This window comes from Peromyscus californicus, unplaced genomic scaffold (genome assembly GCF_007827085.1).
Source record: "Peromyscus californicus insignis strain IS unplaced genomic scaffold, ASM782708v3 Scaffold_4__1_contigs__length_199733344, whole genome shotgun sequence".
In the NCBI taxonomy this organism is placed as follows: Eukaryota; Metazoa; Chordata; class Mammalia; order Rodentia; family Cricetidae; genus Peromyscus; species Peromyscus californicus.
In genome coordinates this window covers 74,008,663-74,030,719 of record NW_026294562.1, presented here as the reverse complement: position 1 = coordinate 74,030,719, position 22,057 = coordinate 74,008,663, and the positions used below count along the sequence as shown (strand labels likewise).

At 46.5% G+C, this 22,057-nt stretch overlaps 1 protein-coding gene across 5 annotated transcripts in view; it reads left to right on the top strand.

Annotated features, from left to right (window-relative positions):
• Positions 1–22,057, top strand: part of Plpp4 (phospholipid phosphatase 4) — a 127,559-nt gene that overhangs the window by 46,146 nt on the left and 59,356 nt on the right. For 2 of the 5 annotated variants that reach the window (XM_052712548.1, XM_052712547.1), the window contains exons 2-5: positions 1,644–1,752; positions 9,700–9,790; positions 14,271–14,334; positions 16,238–16,362. In XM_052712548.1, the coding sequence (XP_052568508.1) occupies positions 1,644–1,752; positions 9,700–9,790; positions 14,271–14,334; positions 16,238–16,362 (389 nt within the window). The remainder of the gene's footprint in view (positions 1–1,643; positions 1,753–9,699; positions 9,791–14,270; positions 14,335–16,237; positions 16,363–22,057) is intronic. The other 3 variants (XM_052712551.1, XM_052712550.1, XM_052712549.1) reach the window with 2 other exon arrangements.

Sequence of the window (22,057 nt, the reverse complement as noted above, 5' to 3'; positions counted from 1 at the left end):
AACCCCACCTACAGGTGAATGCACAGGGAAGGAAGAACGGAAGGAAGGACAGAAAGGCATGGAGAAACAGACAGGGAGGAACTGCTTCTTTTAGGTGCATGGTTGAGCTGATTGCGAGGCCAGTCCCTTCGATGGTGGACTTCGAGGCCAGTCCCTTCAATGGAGGACTGCAAGGCTCCTCAGAGTGGACGTTGAGTTCAGCAGGATCGGAGCCTCCTAGTGGTCCAGCCATCCTAGGAGGCTCTCAGCTCACAGTCCTTGTGTGGTCACTGCTGAAAATGTACATGAAAAATACAGACGGACCGTGATCATAGGACACTCAAGTTCGGGATACAAATTGAGGTTGTGAGGTTCCCAATTTGCCTAGGACCTGGCTCTTGGATGACTGTTTAGTTTTTTGTTTTTTGGGGGGTTTTTTTTGCCTATGACAGAGGGAATTTCTGGATTCAGGACTAAAGCAGGGATGGCTGTGGGAAGACTAAGGCTGCTAGGTACCCTAAAAGTCCCTAGAGGATCATGAAGCTGCCCTCCTCTTCTTCTAGTGCCCCCCCATGCTCCCCATCTTGGTCCACAGTACCCTAAACTGGAAGCTTGGACTGGACTCCATTCCCACCACCCACCTACCTGCATGCCCTCCATGTGTCCTCTCGGCCACTTTGCAGACATCTCTTACTGAGGTGGTTGTGTACCCCTGAGCAGATCCTCTTGCCTTTATTCCTCTGCTCTTCTCCAAGTCCTGTGCATTGTGTTGCCAGGGGTACCACTTTGAGTGGCTCTTCCCATCCTGTTAGCTCAGGATCAAAATTTCTCAGCTTGGCAGAGGAAGACTGGAACCTCCTGATGCCCTGGCTCCCAGCCAACATGCCTGAAACCATTCCAAATGAGGTTTAGGTGGAGGTGGGGTTGGAGAGGCTGAGCAGAGGCTAATGGCTGAAATCTGAAAAAGTAAATTCATGTTGCCTGTCTCCCACACCCCCACCATTTCCCCTTTAGCGGTTGCTTTTGGTTTTCCAACTAATGAAGACGTAGCCCAGGCTGGGGAGTGCGGTGGGTTACCATGGCAGGGGCGGGTTCTCAGAGGGTGAAAGATGAAGATGAAAGATGCCTAGAGCTAGCCCCTTAGCAGACCCAAACATCCCTCGCTTCATCGCATCCTTCCTCTGCCCCCTAGTGGAGGGAGAGGCAGCAGCATGGCCTCATCTGGGTAACTGGAGGGAGGGCAGGACACTTCCTGTCCCCTCCTGGGTAGGTCACAGGAGCCTGCTGAGTCTCCACTTCTGTCTCTGAGCCATTTTGTTCTCAGACAGTGTGCTGTGACCCTGCGTGAGCCATTGTGAGACACTTGAGCTTTCAGCTCACGTTAGGAGCCTGAGTTCTTAGTGTCTTTGTAAAACAGTTTCAAAGCTGTTTCCTTACCCGGAGAATGAGTCTTTGCTGCCAGGGGGTGACAGAGGATTCTACAGTCTCAGTGTCTCTTTGTCTTTCTCCAGTTGGAACTGGCTGAGGACCATCACTGGGGGCTATTTCTCCCCTTCCCAGAAGTCTGGAAGATTCTCCTAAGGGCGTGCAGAAGTGGCTTCCCAGGGTCTGTCCCCAGCAGCTGAATGCTCAGCTTTCATGTCCTTTTCTTTGTTTTCTTTCAGTTTTACAGAGTTTTTGGATCCATTCCAGAGAGTCATCCAGCCAGAAGAGATCTGGCTCTATAAAAATCCTTTGGTGCAGTCAGACAACATACCGACGCGCCTCATGTTTGTAAGTACCGTGATTTGGTGGCTGATGTCTTCACCATCCCAACTACAAACCAAATGGGCTTTGATCCTTACTCTTCTAACCCCTGTTGAAGACAGTAGTCAACTTTAAATAAAGAGCAAAGTAGCCCATCCAGTTAAAACCCGCTTCCAGATCATGACGGGCACTGATTGCTCACTTGAGAAATTGTGATTATCTAACATTTTGGAAAGAGAGGGGAACTTGCTTACCTGAGTTATGTTGAGTGTTTCCACATAGTGACAGTTTAGTAAAGACAGATTGGAAGCTAATGACAAGAATTCCCTGTCCCTTTTTCAGGATAAGCCTGAAAATCACTGTAGAGAGCTTTGCGAACCACTTCTCTAGTTTGGGCTGAGCGGTTATTGATCACTGACAAGATTGCCTTGTGGTAGGCTGGGAAGTGTCTAATTAGGTAAAGTACTTGCCAGGTGCGAGGGCAGGAGATCGGATCCCCCCAACTCATGCAAATGCTAAGTGGGTGTGGTGGCCAGCCTGTAATCCCAGTACATGGAAGGCAGGCACGAGAGCTGGACTAGGCAAATCAGTGTGCTCTAGGTTCAAGTATGAGACTTGCCTCAATATATAAGGTGGAGTGCCATTGAGGAAGACATCAACTTCAACTAGAGACCTCTGTACATGCTATACACACACATACCTGTGCCCACACACGCCAACAGAAATACACATGTGTACACCATACACCCAGACACAAGTGAAAAAAAAAAAAGGCTACCCCATAGCCTAACTACTAGATGTTGTCTGTGTCTCCTAGAATGAATGAGGAAACACCCCAGCAGCTGGTGGATATAGTGGGATTATTTTTACCTCCTTCTCTTACCACGTGGCAATTACAGCCTTTGACCTTTCCCTCCCTGTGTGCCAATACCTATGGAAAGGCTACCTCATATAGTCCCAGCCTACGTCAGAGAGGAAGGGGTCATTACTATCCACAGCCTGCAGGGTCAGAAATGCTTCCAGAGAGATGAGGGGACTTTCCTGAAGCCACATGGCTGGTGAGTGACAGTGTCTGATCTGAGGTCAGCTGTCCACCCTGAGACTGTCCTGGATGTTCCAGAGCATCGGGAGCTCCTTACTGATGCTCAGTCACTCTTGGAGCATTGCTAATGAGCCATTCTGTAGCAAAGGAAGCAGTCACATGCTCCCTCCACCGGAAACAATAGCAAAACTTTCAGATGGGCTGCCTAGCGGCTTGAAGGTGATTCCTGTTGACCCACCATGATGCTTGTGCTTCTGGGGACTGCAGTGACTATTCCAGAACATTCACAATATACATGGGACTGTTTGAAAGAATCCCTTTATTTCACAGAGGAAAGCTTTTTAAGTAACTATGGTTGGAAAAAGATATTCATAGCTGCAAATGGAAATGTCTTTTATACTGCATGAACATTCAGGTGTTATTACAGTTGCTTTTAATAATTACTTTTCAGCTTGGAAAATGAAATCAATTTCTGTAAATCTTAGGCAATGTGAACTATTAAGGTCGGTTGGCAGTAGGGCATGACAGATACTCACATATTACAATAAGATCCTTTTCCAATTCCATCCTAACTCAATAAATCCTAGATATGAAGGAACCAGTGTGTGGCTAATGACTTCACAGCACAATTAGGGGAAAACATCTGTTTATCACTCAGACCCATTCTTCCCAGGGTTTTGCATTTCAAGTGCCGTAAAATGCAATTTGGAGCTGAATGTTCGTACGGGACATGGAGAGAAATTCGTGGCTCTGGCCTAGATTTATGAACAATGGATTGTTTTGAAGAGTGGGTAAAGATGCCACAACGATTCTGTCTAGAGACACAAGTGGGAGGAAACAATTTGCACATGGCCAGTGGTTTGGATGAGATGCAAACAGGTCATTCTGTGCCGTGATTTTTGAAGAATAGATGTGTATTTGGCTCCATGCACTGACTTGCTCTCTAACCTGATAGTGAAACCAGTTCAGTCTTTTACTTTGCTAATAGTGGTTGATGGAGCACATGCATCTGGCTACCAGATTCAGTGCAGTCCACAAGAGCAGCAGGAGAGCAGAAGCGCCATTTAAAATACCTGCCGCTCAAGGGTGGAAAATCCTTTGTCATTCCGTAATTAGATTTGTTCACCTAGATTTTATTAAGAACTTAATGTGAGCTATTGTTTGCCAACTTTGAATCCTGGGAAACTTTCCCAGTGACTGCAGAAGAATGTTGAGTGGAGCATATTGTCTCCCAGATGTCTAATCTAGATCGGTTTCTCTTGGAGGCACATTTGTCAATTTTGTGTGTGTGTGTGTGTGTGTGTGTGTGTGTGTGTGTGTGTGTGTGTGTGTGTGATGCACACATGCCATGGTGTGCCTGTCATAGTCAGAGAAGAGTCTCCGTAGTCTGTGTGGGTTTCTGTGATGGAATGCAGAGGGTAGCAGTTTGGCAGAAAGTACCTTTGCTGGCCTGTCCACCTCACTGGCCTAAATTGCATTCTTTCATTCATAAAATCTTGGCTCTTTCATGTAGGTTGGAATGTTTCCATCTGAAGGTGAATTTTCCAACTTTCTAACTAAAATGTTTTTCAAGTAATTAGTGGTCCCAAGTCATGAGTCATGAGTGTGCATATGTGTACATGCATGCACGCATGTGTGTTTGTGTATGTCAAAATCCCTTGGTCAAATGTAACCAGAAAAAATAATTAGTAAAAGTTTGGTGACTGAGTCAAGTGTGATCAAAGGGTGAAGAAGTGGTATTGACAACCTCAGAAAAAGCTCAGCTCACGTTTTATCTGCCCGTGACTCCTATAGTGCAGGTAATGGGTCTGGGTATGGTGGGACTGTTTGATGCCAAGATTGTGTTTTCCCATGATGACCAGAGAGACAGACCAAGGATTCTTTTAGAAACCCTGAGTCTTGACTTAACATTTCTCCATCATCTGCCAAGCACTCAGTCCCCTGCCAGAGGCTGTGCTGTTATTCAGAAGAGGTCACAAGTCCTTGCTGAGTGTGTGGGGTTTATCAGAGCGTGATCAAACACCTGCTATTGGTGTAGGGAATGCCAGTTGGTCATGAATGTGACTTAGTATACCCTCTGTTGATGTTATGTTGTGCATTCAGGGCACACTTGCAAAGAACATGCTGTAGGTAGGGGAGCCCATAAGGGCTGTGGAGAACAAGAAGTCAGGTCAGGCATGGAGCATACCCTCAGGGATCCTGCTATACCCTGATATAAAATAGGATCTGGAAAGGTCAGAGGGGAGATTCTGTGGAGCTTCTTCACCTTCATCTTCATCGTCATCTTCACCATCATCTTCCTCACCATCATCCTCATCACTATCATCACCATCATCTGTCAACATCCTTGTCACTACCACCATCATGAGCTACCACAGTGGCCATGGTTTCTTGAGGACAGTGCTTGTGCTCAACACATGATGAGCGGCATCTCAGTTAATGCTTCTCAGAATCTCTGATGGCACCATTTTTCATCAGCTCAGTAATCTGAGGATGAAAAACCAGACAACTTTACCAAGGTCTTACAACTGTTAGAAGCTAGACCAGACCCTCTCAGAACACTGAGAAGCCCTTAGGCTCTGATGCCACCTTTTGGACTTGGGTGAGGTGGAGAGGTGGTTCCAGCATGTGACACACAGAAAACGCAGACATAAAAGCTCCAAAGTGGGAGAACAAGGCCACATAGACCCACTGAGTCAGAGTTTATTGGGGAGCACCTATCGGGTGAACTGAGTCAGAGTTTATGGGGGTGGGTATCTCTAGGGTGAGGGCGCAGATAAGGCAGGGATGGAGCTGGGTGGTAGATAACTTCAGATTAATGATTATTATTGTTGTTCCTCACTACGCAGGCAGTGATGAAATACCTGCCATGAGCCAAGCCCAGGGGTGGACAGTAGGGATGCAGAGCTGAATACGATGTGGCTTCTAGTCTAGTGGAGGCGCAGACCCAAATGTCAGCTGGGCGGTTCAGCACTGCTGGAAAACCTTTGAAGACCGGTTTAGACTTAAAAGGGAAACTGAGGTAGAGTTCTGCAGATTTTTCCCTTGTCTTTCAAGGAAACGTCCAACTCATTTTCTTTGTCTCTTGTGGTTATGGCCAGAGATCACCTGATTTCGTCTCCCAGAATCTTCCTGTCACTGTGATGATTTGCTAGGAGGATCTACTATTCTGGGATGCTTTTAAGGACGATGGGAACTAGTCAGTTCCGGGAGAGGACGGAAGGAGAAGACAGACTTTGCTGGTGATAGACAGTTTAATTTGTAGTCTCTTTTTAAGTCTTTGACGGCCCTTTCTTTGGTGACAGGTTGCCATTGTTTACCCAAAGTGGGGCCTTTGCTAGGTGTCTGCGTGTGTTGGAGTTACCTTTAAAATCGCTTCACTGACCACTTTTATGTAAGGTGCCAGAGCTGTAGGCACTTTGGCCCTGTGCTGTGACATGAGTGAGCCTTGGTGGCCGCCTCCCAGGCTGGAATCTTGACATCAGAACGTTGCGGGCTGGACTCCTTCAGTTGTGGAAGTTTCCTGCTGTGGTCGCCTCCTCCCTCGGCAGATAGGCTGCTCTAAGCTGCGTCCTTTCCTCGACACGTCTGGAACAGTGTAGTGCTTTGCAGCAGTGCTGAGGCAGATCCTGTTCCTAGATGGAGTAGAATCTGGACACTGAGGGCACTTCCTACACGGGGTTCACTGGTGGGAACACAGGTGAGAACCCACTTGGAGACAGTGGTCATATATTACTTGGGCAAGGTGCCTGGGAACCTCTTTTTTTTTTTTTTTATTATTTCCAACCTTCTTCCTTTGCCCAGGATTCTCTACTCAGGCCCTGTGGGTTCATGGGGGAGCATATTTTAATCCCATACGATATCCCGGTACTTTGTGGGTATATTCTGAGTACATGTTACATTCATTTTTGGGATATGGTGAGACATCATGCAACAGATGGGGGGAGGGGATGGTAAATATAAATATATCTCTGCTCTGTCTTTGGGCTCTTTGCTCCCTAAGAGCTTACATCTTAAACCACAAGCAGGAAAAGATCATCATGTAGCTTTCTAAACTACAAAACCCCCAGTGACATACTTCTTCCAGCACACCTCCTAAGTCTTCATAGATGTTCCTACCAACTGGGGACAAGTGTTCAAATGCATGAGACTACATAGGACAGTGCTTCTCAACTTGTAGGTCATGACCGTTGGAAATCACACATTTCTGAAGTCTTAGGAACCCCCAACCATAAGTTTATTTTTATTGTTGCTTCATAACTGTAATTTTGCTCAGTGTCTCAGTTCCTAAGATCATCAAAAACATGTGTTTTCCAATGGTCATGGCCCACAAGTTGAGAACTGCTGATGTAGGTCATTTCTCCAAACCACCATACATGGCCAGGACAAAGACATGAGACTGGTGTCCCCAGTGTTGCTGGGACATAGGAGAGATCACACCCCGCCGTTGTCCATAGATACTTCTGTTCGGAGATGGAGCTGGGCGCTCTGTCAGGTTGCAGCCCTTTTCTGGAGCTCTTGAGGTGAGGAAACTGAGCTGTTCCCACGCCCCACCCCAGGCTTAGTACTGGCTCAGTAAGCAGGCGATTGGTGGACATAAGAATGACCCCAAATAGCACCTACTTAGGAAAGTTGCAGAGTGGGTACAATGAAGGCTGGTCTTGGCAGAGGCAGAGGGGAGGGAGACCTAGTTAAAAATAAGAGGTCTGTGTCAGGAGATGATGCTGAAAGAAAGTTCTTTGCCACCAGGCCTTGGTGACTCCCCAGCTCTCATTCCCGCCTGTGAGCCTGCATGGTTCTTACCTGATGCCCTATCCTCTATGTGGGCTAAAACGACTTATTCTAAAACCTCTTTTACCAGCCTTAGGGCCTCATGGGAAAGCCTTTCCCACTCATAGTTCATTTGAAATTTTATTCCTGCCTACACACCTGGGAGCATGTGGGCTAGGGTTGTCTCTTAACGCTTTCTTCTGTCCAGTGTTTGTTATTCTGTTGAGGCTTGACTTGGTGATGTTGTCCTTTCAGGTAACTGTTTGGTGAGTTGCTCTCTCCTCTTAGGGAGCATGTGGCATGAACTATACCTAGGGCTTTAAGGGATGGAAACGATTAGGCTGCTGAGCTTGGAGACGAAAAGGATTTTTGAGCCTTGACTGTGGTCTTGGCTGTTAGACGGTGCTACTCTGGACATCAGTTTTCAGGATCTGAAGGTGAAGATGTGTTACTCAATCAACAGCATCAGGATTGTTTGGGATACTTGTTAAAAAAAAAAAAGATCCTCGGTTCCCAGACTGGTCATACAAGTATGCCAGCATGTCTGCAAGCCCTGAAGTTACTCAGATGTGAGCAGTTGACTTCCAGGCTCCACCAGTTATTTTCAAATAACCCACGGCATCCAGAGCCACAACTAATAAGGGGACAACCCTAACAAGTTACTACCTCTCATGGTCACAAAGACATGATGGCAAATAAGAAGGAAGGCTGTCTGATGTCTCATAAGCCATCTCTGAAGGCAGAAGTGCCCAAAATAATTGCCTGAAATGGGAAGAGGCTGTTTTGAAAGGTCATGGTCATTTTCACAAATTCCAGCCATGACTTTGTCCCATTGGGAAGCCCCTCTGTGAAAAGTGACAGTCTCATCTGAGCACACTGAAGAATTCCTAAGTGGGAACATAAGGGAACATAGTTCCCACCCCCTTCCCATCACTTACTGATTGATGCAATGTTCGGTCCATCTGGACACTGTTGTCCTGAGATGTTACCCATGAAGAGTTAAGTAAATACCTTTTCTCCTAGTGGCAGTGGTAATTAAAGAAACTATATTGGAGGCAGAAAACTGGCTTAAGAAGACCAGCCTCGGGCTGAAGAGATGGCTCAGCCATTAAAGTCTAGGCTCACAACCAAAACTATAAGATCAGCCTCGTAGCTTAGAAGCTGTGTGACCCCAGGCCCATCACGGAACCCGAGAAGTTGTCTCAGAGCTGTAACTAGTCCAATACAGCTCTTAATACAATCTCCTGGGGTGCTTTAGGATGCGTGTGACTGCATGTGGACCTCACCAGCTTCATTCCAATGCGGTTTGGGTAGATGGCACCTTAGGTACTTTTCCTGTGGCCATAAACAAATACCTGATGAGAAGCTACTTAAGGAAACACAGATTTATTTTGGCTTACAGTTTGAGGGGATATAGTCCATGATGGTGGGGAAGTCATGCCAGTAGAGGCAGGAAGTGGCTGGTCATGTTGCATCTGAGGCAGGAAGCAGAGAGAGAGGGAGAGGGAGAGAAAGAGAAGGAGAGGGAGGGAAATGAGTACTGGTATTTAGCCTCTTTCTTTGTCATTCTGTCTCGGACCCTACCCACAGAATAGTACTGCTCACAGCTGGGTTCTCTTCCTACATGGATGAACCCAATCTAGAAACTCCCTTACAAACATATCCAGGGGTTTGAACTCCAGCTGATTCTATATCTTACGATGTTGGGAGGAAGAATTTGAATGAAAGGACTCACTTCTAACCTAAAAGGGGACGAGCTGACTGACTGTCATTAAGAAGGCCTACCCTCTCATATTTCTACGGAGGTGGAACCAGAGCCTGCAGTCACGTTCCTCAAACGCACAAGGCGGGGAGAAGGGGGTGTTCCAGGGTTTCCTGGTGTTGATGAACTATCATAATGCTACACTGTTCTTTACTCTTTAAAAAGCTCCCACTTTAAATGTGGCTCCGAGCAATTACAAATCAATTAGAACCTGCAATCAGACCTCTAGTTTCCCAAGCCTGTGTTTTCGCTCCAGATAGACAAATTGCCCTTCTTTGTTTAAGGTCAGTTCGGTAAGGTCATTTGACTAGCGAGTTGAAGTTAACTGGGACTAATTAAGAATTGCCACATCTGAAGCAAATCAGAGTCCTCATGAGGGATTATTTGTTGTCTCTTCCAGGCAATTTCTTTCCTCACACCCTTGGCTGTTATTTGTGTGGTGAAAATTATCCGGCGGACAGACAAGACTGAAATTAAGGAAGCCTTCTTGGGTAGAGTATTCACAGTTCTTGCTTTAGGGGCTGGGAATGATCTTAATTAGATAATCACATTTGGAAAAAAAACTCATTTACACCCAACTGATTTTTTTTCCTTTGGTCAAAATTAAACTCTGGGAAAATAAGACAAGATAAGCTTAAAAGGTTCTAAGTCAATGTGAAGTAAAGGGCACTCACAAGCGGACATTCTCAGAAGGTGCCCAGCATGCCTGCATGTGCATGGATCACTCACACACACGCACACACACACACACACACACACACACACACACACACACACACACACACAGAGAGAGAGAGAGAGAGAGAGAGAGAGAGAGAGAGAGAGAGAGAGAGAGGTTGAGAGAGAGAAAGAGAAAGAATGAATGAATGAATCAGTCAATCCTACTGGGGTGTTCTAGCAACCAAGGTAATTTAACCTGTGTCTAAATCTCTAGCTTTTTAATCCTCTGGAGAACTAAATTGGATATGTATATACTTTAAATAAATTATCTAGACCTTCATCCCCAAGCTTGAGTTTAGTATATTCTATGGACTTGCCATCCTCTGGGGTGGTAAGTCTGGAAACAGAGGTTCCTCACTAAGGGATGTGTTTGTTAATTACTGGGCTTGTGAAGAGGAAAATGCAGCATGGCACTCCTCTCTTTTCTTAGTGAGGGAGTATGACTGAGGCAGAGTGTGTGTCTAAAGAAGGAAGAATAGAGGCCATTTTTACATAACCAAGCTTTAGTTAAGTCTGTCTAGTTGAAAAGAATAATGTTAAGTTTCCTTTTCAAATGAGCTCGAGTAAATAGTGGGTTTAAAGACAGAGCTAAAATAAGCAATCTTATCAACTCCAAGCAAAGGGGGGCTAACACAGCAGTGCCCCGTGGGGTTGCAGTGGGGGAGAGCTGTAGTGTTGACATCTCACAACCTGCTCTGTCTCAACTATGCCCTCCCTCATCTCCCCACTTCCTGTCTCCTCCCCAGCCTGGACTTGGTTTCTTCTGCCCCAGACCTTTGCTTCCTGTGGGCGTGGGCTCGCAGTGGTGTTGCTTTCTCCCTGCACGTCTGACTGTTCAGCCGTGGTGGCCACCCCCCATGCTCACTCTGTTCCTTGGTCCCAGGCTCCTAGATGGAGACTTTGATTCCCTTGTTTCTCCAGGCTGAAAGCAAAGCAGTCCTGACTCTGGCCAGCCTGCGGTTACAGGCTCTCTCTGTCAGGTCAGGTGTATGCTCCAGGCTGCTAACCTGTAGACTGAGAGTTTGGTCACATGGCCTTGGTCTCTTTAGTTGTGATGACAGAAAGTTTTAAGTGTTTTCATGGGGTGTGGGGGCATTGGTACCTTACCATACCTGGCTTTAGTGGTGGGGCAGTATTTGGATGGCTATTACTGTGGTCCTTAGTGAATTCTATTGGGCACCCTCTCTGTTGGTTTGGGAATCCCTTCACCTCATGTTATATTGTAGCTGATCCCTCACATAGAGTCCCAAATGACAGTGGGTAGGAATGGCTGTCACTGCTGTGGCTATAGTTTACTGCTGGCTATGGGGCTGTGTTCCCGTGATGTCTCTAAGCAGCCCCGACCACCTCCTCTAGACATTTTCATTCTCAGCTAAATCTCCCTTAGGGTGACGCTTCAAAATTGAGCACCATACTCTGCCTCCTACACGGTAACTAAAAAGGAATTATTGGCTGTTCTGTTTGCCTAAATCGATGAGTTCCTGTCCAGAAAATGACGAAAAGCCAGCAGTGTGCACAGAGGTTGCAAACAACCCGTGCTTTCAGGAAGGGTTGGAGGCAGGAAGGGCGACCTTATACATCAAAGTCGGGAAACTAGGTGGTTTCGAATCAAGCCTGGAATTCAGAACTCTCTCAGGGAGGGGAGGCTAGTTGTCCTTCTGTACTGCGGATATTTAGAAGATTTTAACCCAGGCACTTACACCCGAGCCCCAAGTGTTCCCCACTGCTACATACAGACAAGAATGGCAGTGTTTTCCCTGTGCAACGTCTAGCTTGCAGGCATTCGGGCTATAGACTAACTAGGAACTCTGATATGGAAAGACTGGCATGCTGGGCTGCCTAAAACTACAAAAATAACAGCAAAAGCTCTCAAGTCCTCTGGCATACCCCCCAGACTCATAGTGCCCTCAGAACCAGCCCCTAGCAAGCCAAGCTGTAGGACATGCCACTTTGAATTTCTTTATCAGCCAGTCTTGTTTGTGTTTCTGATCCATCAGTCAAAATGGTGCTGTCAGATGCTGTAAAAAAATACCACATGAGCTAGACCTGTGGGGCTCTTGGTAGTCAGCAAGTGTTCTTGCCTGGGGCTGTGTATTCTCCTGGCTTTCCGGGCACCGAGGATCTGATCAGAGCCCAGCCTTCATTCTAAAGAATGAGAAACATTGGAGGAGATACCTCATGAAAGGTCCCTGCATCAGTACCCTGTCATTTTGCTGCCTTCCCATCAGTACCCTGTCAAACTATCATTCAGATAAAAATTCATCAGTCCCATGTAATTCCAGAATGCTGAAGCAACTCCCACACTCCCAAATGTCACCACTCTAGCTTCCCATCCTTCTCTGTCTCTTTTGGACATTTGGATCCCACAGTGCATTTGCTGGTGTTTTCTAGCTCACTTACTTCAAACCTTTGGAAAGACTGTACTGTCTACAAGTCTACTCAGCCCCGAGTGTTTATGGGGGGTGTGTTGGGCTCTGGATCAATGGAGCTGTGTATGAAGTTCACTAAGATTGATGTGGGACGATGAGATATCAGCCAGTGATGCTTGCTCACAGATGGCTTCTCCGAACTGAGGCCGTGCTCCTAGGATAAGAAGGCATGGTGCTCCCCTAGAAAGCACAGCAGGGCCAGCGCTAACAGGGAAAAGCCCACCACTGTCAGGTCCATGCTAGCTCACAGTTTGTTCGCTGTCAGGACTCTGGGAGAACTCAGCCAGGACAGCCTAGGGGTTTTTATCTCTTCTGCAGAAGAGAAGGAAGCTGGCATTTCCAGCAGGAGAGATCTGTATGTAAAGACTGTAGTCCCTGGACCTTCTCATGTTCTCTGCACTCAGAGCCAGTCTATACCCCGGGTTGCATGTTTGACGTTTTGATGGCAGTACTGTGGTACTGACTCATGTCCAGCTCTCCAACAGGGACCTGTCCCTTTTCCCACTCCATTCATGTATGGCCAGGAATGCTTCATCTCCACTCAGGTGTTCAGTTTCTCCTTTTCATCTCAACCCTCCCTGTTCTTTCTGTTTCTTACAACCTGATAAAAGTGGGTGGCTTTGTCTCCATCTCAGGAGTGTGTGCCCTGGTGACTGGGATGGCTATGCCACAGCACTTTCTGCATGGAGAGTGACTCATCTGTCTCCCTTGATGATAACGAATCACTTGAGGAAGCGCCTTCCCGAAAATGTCCCTCCACTGCGCTCATCTTACACAAATCTCTGCTGGTGTCAAGGAGTTAATATTTGCCAAAGAGAAAGGGTAGCTCACGTGTTTTATTACTCAGAGAGCGCCTCCCTGAGTTTCTGCTGCTAATGTAAGACAGTTGACCTTCATCACACTGGTGGTGATGACTGTGCCCTTCAGTCCTCTTAACAAGCTGTAGGAGGCCAGGGCATGGTTTGTGTAGGAAAGGGTGTTGATTCCCCTTCTGTTGGGTCTGCCCCGAATCTAACAGATTTTCAGGCTGCTGGGAGAAAGTCCCTGGGCTGTATATTTTAAACTCATATATTCTAGAAGTTCTTGCTGGTTTAGATGACAAAAGTTACCTCCTGGACTCTCTGCCCTCTTGGAAACAGTGATGGACAGCTGTTGGCAGGTGATGGGTCAGGATGACAGAGGCCTAGCAAGGCTGTCCTGCTCTTCAGAAGGAGTCTGGCAGCTTCTCTGATTCGAATTATGTCTGGGGAAATTGCCAGGAGGAAATACAAAAAGTTATGTCTTGCTACAAGTAAAAGAAATTCTACACGCTGTTTTAGTATTAAATCTGTTTATATCAGGCTAGAAAGTGATGGATGGGCTTGTTTGTGAAGCTGAAAATTCTGGTCAAGAAGGAAAGATTTCATGTCATAGGAATGTGGCATTTTATGGGACAACCTCCATAGTTCTGTCCCAATTATATTTTCCCCTAGCAACAAAGCTCCATCATGTTCCAAAAGTATTATTTAACAACTCTGTGATCATAAACTAAGTGCAATTAGAGGTGGTGATGATGATGATAGTTGTGATGGTAATAATGGTGATGGCTGATGGTCATAATGATGGTGATGGGTGATAATAGTGGTGATGGTGATAATAGTGGTGATGGTGATAATGGTGGTGATGGTGATAATGGTGGTGATGGTAGTGGTGATGATGGTATGTTGATGGTGCTGGTGATAATGGTGCTAGATGGTGATGATGATGGTGGTGGTTTGAGGGATGATGACTTTTTAATGTGAGACCCAACTCTCTTTTTCTGTCTGTTGGTTTTGTTTTGTAGCGGTGTCCTTGGCTCTTGCTTTGAATGGAGTCTGCACAAACACTATTAAATTAATAGTGGGAAGGTAAGTCTCAAGAAGAAACAAATGGTCCCTTATACTACCAAGTTCATCTCTATGGGAACCACGGTCAGAGGACACTGGGTAGGACAGATTCCACAGTGTCTGATTTTCCTTTAAATTGTTGCCCTTCTGGGATTTCTGACCTTCAGTACAGATCTTTTCTTTCCTTTGAATGATGAACTCATTATTTTAGGGAGTTCACTAGTAAGAAAGTGTCCACTGGCTGACTGACCACACTTTCTTTTGGCTAAAGCCTGCACTTGGCATTTCCAGAGCCCTCCACTGCTGTCCCAGCACCTGGCCAGGCTTATATACTTGTCAGTTTTGGCCTTTAACAAATTAATAAGATCACTTATGAATTGTTTTCTTTGGGAGGAGATGTATGGGTTGGCATTTCAGATCTGGCTTTATGACACACTTCTCTTACTGCTCCTGAGAAATGATTTCTAGTGTCCATTTGCTTTCCCTGTCCTCTGGCTGCTCTGGTAGAGAGTCGGTCTCTGCAGCGATGAGAAGCCCCATGGCCTCTCAATACTACAGCTCACTGGAGCTCCGACTACTAGCTCCTGGCCTTGAACAAATGAGATTTCATTTACAACCTTAGCATTTATAGATTATTGGCATGGTACAGGTGCTAAGCTAGGCATCAAGGGGTGGAAGATGGGTAAATCTGGGCTAATAAAGACACTGTACTGGGATGTCCTTCCTGCTTAACATGCCCTTAGGACCCAGATAAAGTGCTGGTTCTAGGGGCTCACCCCCTGAGGTTCTGGTTGAGTAGGTGGACAACCACACTGGAGAAACACTGGCCAGGTCTGGAAAAGAGAGCACAAGAGCAGGTCTGATAGATCACAGAGGGATCTTACCTAGATCCCAGAGCTAGGAGGTTCAGTGTATGGGTCCGTATGTGATAACAATGACCCAGTGTGCAATATCAAAGGGAGGCGTGCTTGCAGTATTAGTAAGCCTACACACATTATGTGCACAGAAATATTAGTTGAGTTGCTACAGGGTAGCGGGCTGGCACATATCCACACTAGAATCCTTACTTGAGTAGAACATTCAAACATGTGGTCAAATGTTGAGCACAGGATTCGATTCTAAGGCTCCCAGCTTGTGTTTGCCACATACTGCTCATGAGTGATCTTGGCAGGAGTGTCATCTCCTTCAGACCCCTGATCCTGCCTCTAAGATTGTCGTAGGCTTCATATGGCATGGTGAATGTGCAGTGCCTGGTACTACATCTATGCTCAAGAATACGTTAATATTAGCTGTGGTTGCTCTGGAAGGCATGGCTTCAGGACCAGAGTCGCCCTTCTTTCCTCTAGAGATCTCTGCCCGCTTCCTGCTTTAAGCCACAGACAGCGGCCTGGGTCACCGAACTCCTCATACTGTGTGGCTGAGTTTTCAAGTTTCCCAGCCAGGTTGAGGGCCACTGCTTGAGGAAAGGCAACTGACCACCAAAATATGGCATGTAGGGATGTCATGTCCTGGACTCTCAGAGACTGGGGGCAAGGTCTAGCTTGGTAGAGCAGTAAATCAAGAGAGATAGTCCCTTCTCCTCTGCTGATACTGGGCTTAGGTGCCTCCAGGAAGTCCCACTACTTAATGCTCAAGACCTCGCCTTTGGTCAGGTGTTGATTCTCCCTTTTACAGATAAAGAAATGAGATGGGGGAAGGCTGAGATCTCCCTCAGGCTACACAACTAGCTCCAGTTGAGCTCTTTCTGACCCCAAAGCCTGAGGATTTCCCCAGCAACTGTGTTCAGGAGGCTCTGGGGAAACTCCTGTGGTTGTTGACAGAGGGGACTTACAGAAGGGCGGGGGCTGTGGGGAGGAGGGATCAGCTTGGGTCTCGTTGTGATGGCAGCGTTGTATATTGAAAATGTCCATGGTGTCTTTTGTAGACCTCGCCCCGATTTCTTTTACCGCTGCTTTCCAGATGGGGTGATGAATTCAGAGATGCACTGTACAGGGGACCCTGACCTGGTGTCCGAGGGCCGCAAAAGCTTCCCCAGCATCCATTCCTCGTGTAAGTTCAAGGCGAGGACGCGTGTTCTCCTGCTCACTTTGGGGGGGCGTTTGAGTGAAAAGAACAGTTTTGGTGCCTGAATGTCAGCATGGTGCTGTTTTCCTCACTGTGGGGTGGATGAAAAATAGTGTTCCAGGGGAGGTCATGCGAGCTGGCAGCCAAGGCTCCAGACTTGACATAGTGTTGTGTATGTTGCTTTTGTGAGCTCGGAAGAATGTGGCATGTGACATTTCACCCCGGGATGGTATGACTCAAGAATTTGACAGCGCGAAGGGAACTTACCAAGCTCCTTGACATTGATGTTCAATGTTCAGCTTCGTGTCTAATCTTTTGTCAAGTTATGATATTGTGTGTGTGGACAAATATGTAACATTCATGCACATACATAATGCATATGAAAGTGTGTATGCTCACACACACCTCAGTATATTGCAGATGCCGGAGCCTAGATTAACCTTACACACAGGCTAGCCTGAACCAGCAGCAGTTTGAGATAGCAGCAAAAGCACAGATCTCTGAATCGTGACACATCCTTAGCTCTTTCAATGCACCTTTCTGAGCCTTGGGTCCCACCGTGTTTAATAGAAATAGGACTACCTCTGTTCTCAGTAGGAGTGAGGATTAAAGTCGGCAATAATAATTACTAACATTTCTGGAGCACCCTTCAAAGCAGGAGGTGGAGATTTATTTATTTATTTATTTATTTAATCCCTCAAGTATAAGGCACTTGGGATCTGGACTTGTAACCATCGTAGCTCTCCCTGTTATTTATTTCCAGGGCTGGTGTTTCCATTCACTCCAACAGTGTTTATTGAATGACTCAGGCACCAGACATTGGTGCTTGGAATCCAGAGATAAATAAGACAGAATACGGCCCTAGACATACACAGGTGTAGCGGGCTGTCTGTGATGTTGTGACTCCTGGGGTAACCGGAGACAGAGTACGGCTGCAAGTGACTGACTGCTTGGAACAGGAAAGGCGCCTGTCAGACTGTGAAGCCCTTGGTTCCCCACACAGCTGACCAGCATTTACTCTTGGCAGGCCTCTTACATTAATGGGATTTTTTTCCCCAAATCCTGTGCTAAAGATGCAACTGACCAGTGAGTGGCTGAATTGAGAAACATCAGAAAGCTTCTCTGTATGGACATTTTCCCAGAGATACTGGAAACTAGGCTCTGTCAACGAGCTATGGGAGTGGCAGACACTTTAAGGGACCCTTAGCAACCCTTGTTGTGGCACTTCAGCCTTCCTGGTTGGGCCTTATGTCTTCTTACACACAAAACAATGAGATCAGGCAGGATCAGTTACTCATCCAAGGAAGGCAGCCTCTGGCGTGATGGTGTTTTCAACCTCCCAAAGATTTAATACAATGGAGTGTCCCTGTGCCATGTTAGCTAAATAAATGCCTCATTTTCTTCTCTACAGCTGTGACGGTTATGGTAAGTTGAATACTGTCCCCTAAGTTGAAGAGTCCCCTAAGTAAATCCAGGCCCTAGTCCTAGAACTTATAAATCTGGCTTTATTTTTTAAAAGGTTGTAGTTAATAATACCATAATAAATATTAGAAATTTGCCAAGGGACTTACTTTGGGAGTTCTCAACACACACACACACACACACACACACACATGCACGCACGCATGCATGCACACACACACCACCATACCACATCACACCACACATACACACACACACACTTACACACCACACACACACACCACCATACCACATCACCACACACACACACACACACACACACACACACACACACCACCACCACCACCACCATACCACATCAACACACACACACACACACACACACACACACACACACTGACTACATAAGAAAACGGGTGTGTTAAGTAACTTGACTGCACTTACTGTTCTCTATGCATGCTTTTTGCTTTAGAGAAATCTTAGTGTTTAATTCCCAGAGGGAAAAAACCCCCACAAGTTAAGAATATTAAAATAAACACTTAGATTATTCCCTGAACCAATGATAGGTGTCCTTATAGGAGACAGGAGAGGAGGTTGGAGATGGAGGTGGGGAGAAGGCTCAGTGAAGACGCAGCAGGATGGAGTGATGCAACCACGGGCAGGGAGCACCTGGATCTACCAGAACGGGGAGATGCCGAAGGACTGGTTCTCTGTAGAGCCTAGAGGAAGTACGGCCCCGCCGACGTCTTCATTTTCAGTTTGGGAACTCTGGTCTCCAGAGCTGTATGGGAGTGAGTGTCTGTTATGTTACCAAATTTGTCATAGCCTTTTTTCAGCAGCCTAGGAAGTGCATCAACAACCAGATCCAATGCCGTAAGCCACTGTTTTATCATGCCACTGAGGTGCCTACGGCAAGGACATGGTGACAGGAGGAAGTATAGCCCAAGGTTGCTCTGGGCTTCCCTCAGAACGCGAGAGGGCCTCCTTCCAACCTTGCTGTTCTCAAGTCCTAGTTAACATGAGTGTGTGTTTTGTGGTCAGGTGCCGGCTGGACAGGTTCCTGCTGTATTAGGTTATTATGCCCTCATTGTCAAGGGTTCCAAAGCTGTAATGTTTTAAGGGATCTGGAATAGTATTTAGGGTGGGGGATCAGCTCCTAGAGGTTCTCCATTTCATTGTAGGTAGGTTCACTCATGCCCTCTGTCTTTGATGTCGTGTTGTTTCTTGTGTATGTGTGTATTGCATGTGGTGTATATATTACATGGGTGTATATATATTTGTGTGTGTGTGTGTGTGTGTGTGTGTGTGTTGCATGTGTGGAGGCTAAAGGGTGACATGCAGTGCCTTCTTTGGTTGCTCTCCACCGTGTGCTTTGAGATGGGGTCTCACTGAACCTGGCGCTCAATGACTGGGCTAGGCTGGCTGACTCGCAAGCTTCAGAGATCCACCTGTCTCTGTTTTGCTGACCTGCATTCCAAACATGCATCACCGTGCTAAGCTTTCTTTTTTCTAAAATGTGGACCTGGGGATCCTAACTCAGCTTCTCATGCTTGCATGACAAACACCTTATTAACTGAGCCATCTCCTTATCATTATGCTTCTTGAGGCATGTTCTGCCCCTCCCCGCAAGACTTACTGCTAATGATGCATCCTAAAGGGCTTTAAAATTTAAGATCACTAGGAAATGAAACCTTTCCTAAAATAGAAAATCTTAATCCTGACTTTTCAAATATTTGACTGAGGGCCATAGCACAGGTTAGTGTCTGCTGGTACATTTGAACTTGGGCAGGAAGTAGCTGTCATGTGCACACTTCAAGCTGGCAGACTATGGACCTCAGATATTAGTGGCCAAGCTTTAATGAAATGTTTATTTTAGATGTGTGTTCTCTCCTCCCGCACCAAAAGCTTGCTTTCTCACAGGCTTCCTCTGGCTGCCTGCCTTGCAGATGTGTGGCTGGCAGGGATCTGTACCCGACAGGCTTTGGGGCAGAGGCTGTTACACCTCTTGCCTCAGATGCTCTTTAAGACATTAACATTTGCTCTTGTTGGCAGACACAGTGATGTCCATCATAGTCTCTGGGTTTTGATGTTTGCTGTTTGTATTCTTTTCCGACTTGTGAGACTTGTATTAGCTTGAAGAGAACCACTTTATCCAAGACAAACTCATAAGTGCTGTGCCCTGAGTTTCTTGTTGCCACTCTTAGGACACCTCATGATTGGTGTGACTTTTTGCTCCTCAGAAGGGATGACCTCAGTGGACCCTCATTTTGTTATAATACTCGATGTTCCTTACAAGATCAATTTTCTAGTCTAGATTTGAGTGACTGGATGAGGCGAATCCCAGGCTCAAGAGACGTGGGTCGGGCTCCTCTATTCACAGATTGCTGGTAGCTGGATGTAATCCATATTCTCATATTATCCTGTAGAACACTTGGTTTTTCTTCAAACTTAAGAACAGACATCAGTTTGTTTTGGAAACAGAAGAGCTTGGTTTGAATCTCCCTTAAGCAGCTGAATGACTCTAGTGTGGTGTGTTCATGCAGCAAGCAGCAAAGCCCCATCCCAGCATTCTCAGGGGACCTGCTCTGTGAGACAGCCTGAGTTTCCTTGATTGGAAGAGCAGAGATCACAATTGCACAGAGCAAGTGGTTGTAAACTTAGTAGTTAAAGAAGAGATGATAGCATCGTGCCTTCTCCAGGGGCTGAATATGAGGGTGTTCAGAACAGGGAATTGTCTCAATTTTTGATTGGGTATCAATTCAGCTTCTAGGAGGAGGATCTGTATGAGGGAGACATCAGAGATAACAAATCATGGTCCTGTCAAGCTATAAAGAAACCGCTGTCCTCCCAAAGTAGTGGGAGTCGAGACCTCCTTCCCACCTCTGGTGAGAGCCATAGCATCCAGGTGTCAGCATGTGAGCCACTTCCGGCCACTGCTCCTCTCGCTAGTCCCTCTGTACTGGAACATCAAGATGCCATGCATCCACTTGCTGTTTTATGGTGGCTTTCCCTTTACAGTGGAAGAGCTGAACAGCTGTGAGAGGGGCATAAGGCCCATGGGATTGTAGTTATGATCTGCCCTTTGTGGAGAAAGACCAGCAGCCTTGCTGGTACCAATACTGCAAAGCAGCAGTATCACAAGACGTTACTAAGGCGGGATGCCTATGACGGCAGAGAAAGGGAGGTAGAGGCCAGAGGAATCATGGGATTGAGGGCAGTCTAGACTGCATAGTGAAACTCTTATCTTAAATGGGCTGGGTTGGTTAGGTTTTTTTTTTTTTTTTGGTCGGCTTGACACAAGCTAGTGTCACCTGGGAAGAGAGGAACTCATTTAAGAAAATGCCTCTACAAGATTGGCCTGTAGGCAAGTCTGTGGGGGCAGTTTCTTGACTAATGATAGATATGGGAGAGCCCAGCCTGCTGTGGGCAGTACCATCCCTGGGCTAGTGGTCCTGGATGCTATAAGAAAACAGGCTGAGCAGGCCATGTGGAACAAGCCCATAAGCAGTGTTCCTCCATGGCTTCTGATTCAGTTCCAGTCTCCAGGATCCTGCCTTGAGTTTCTTCTCTGGCTTCCTCAGTGATGGACTGGGATGTGGAAGTATGAGCCAACTAAACCGACTCTTCTCCAAGTTGCTTTTAGTCCTGGGTATTCATCACAGCCATAGAAAGCACCGCAGGACACCCGCCAGCCCACTAAACAGACAAACAGCTAAAACAAGACCAGCATGCTCAAAACGCACACATGAAGTTCTTGTTTGTTTTTTAAATGGGGATGGGGATGGGATCCAGGGCCTCAGGATTGTTAAGTAAGTGCTGTACCACTGATTTGCAGTTCCAGCCCTGGAACTCTCACTTTTCAACAACTCTGGCACTGTATAAAATGGGACAGTTGTTGCTTATGGGATACATGTGTATGGCAGAGAAGATATAAAAGCATATGGAAGCCGGGCGGTTGTGGCGCACGCCTTTAATCCCAGCACTCGGGAGGCAGAGGCAGGTGGATCTCTGTGAGTTCGAGGCCAGCCTGGACTACCAAGTGAGTTCCAGGAAAGGCGCAAAGCTACACAGAGAAACCCTGTCTCGAAAAACCAAAAAAAAAAAAAAAAAAAAAAAAAAAAGCATATGGATTATAACTGACTTTGTGAACCCTGAGTATTTGGTGGGTCCTGGACTGAGATTGACTGGGTGGAGAAGGCAAGGATGAACTTGACTGTGCCCTTCTTGAATGTGAGGGCAAACACTAGTGTTGGGATGC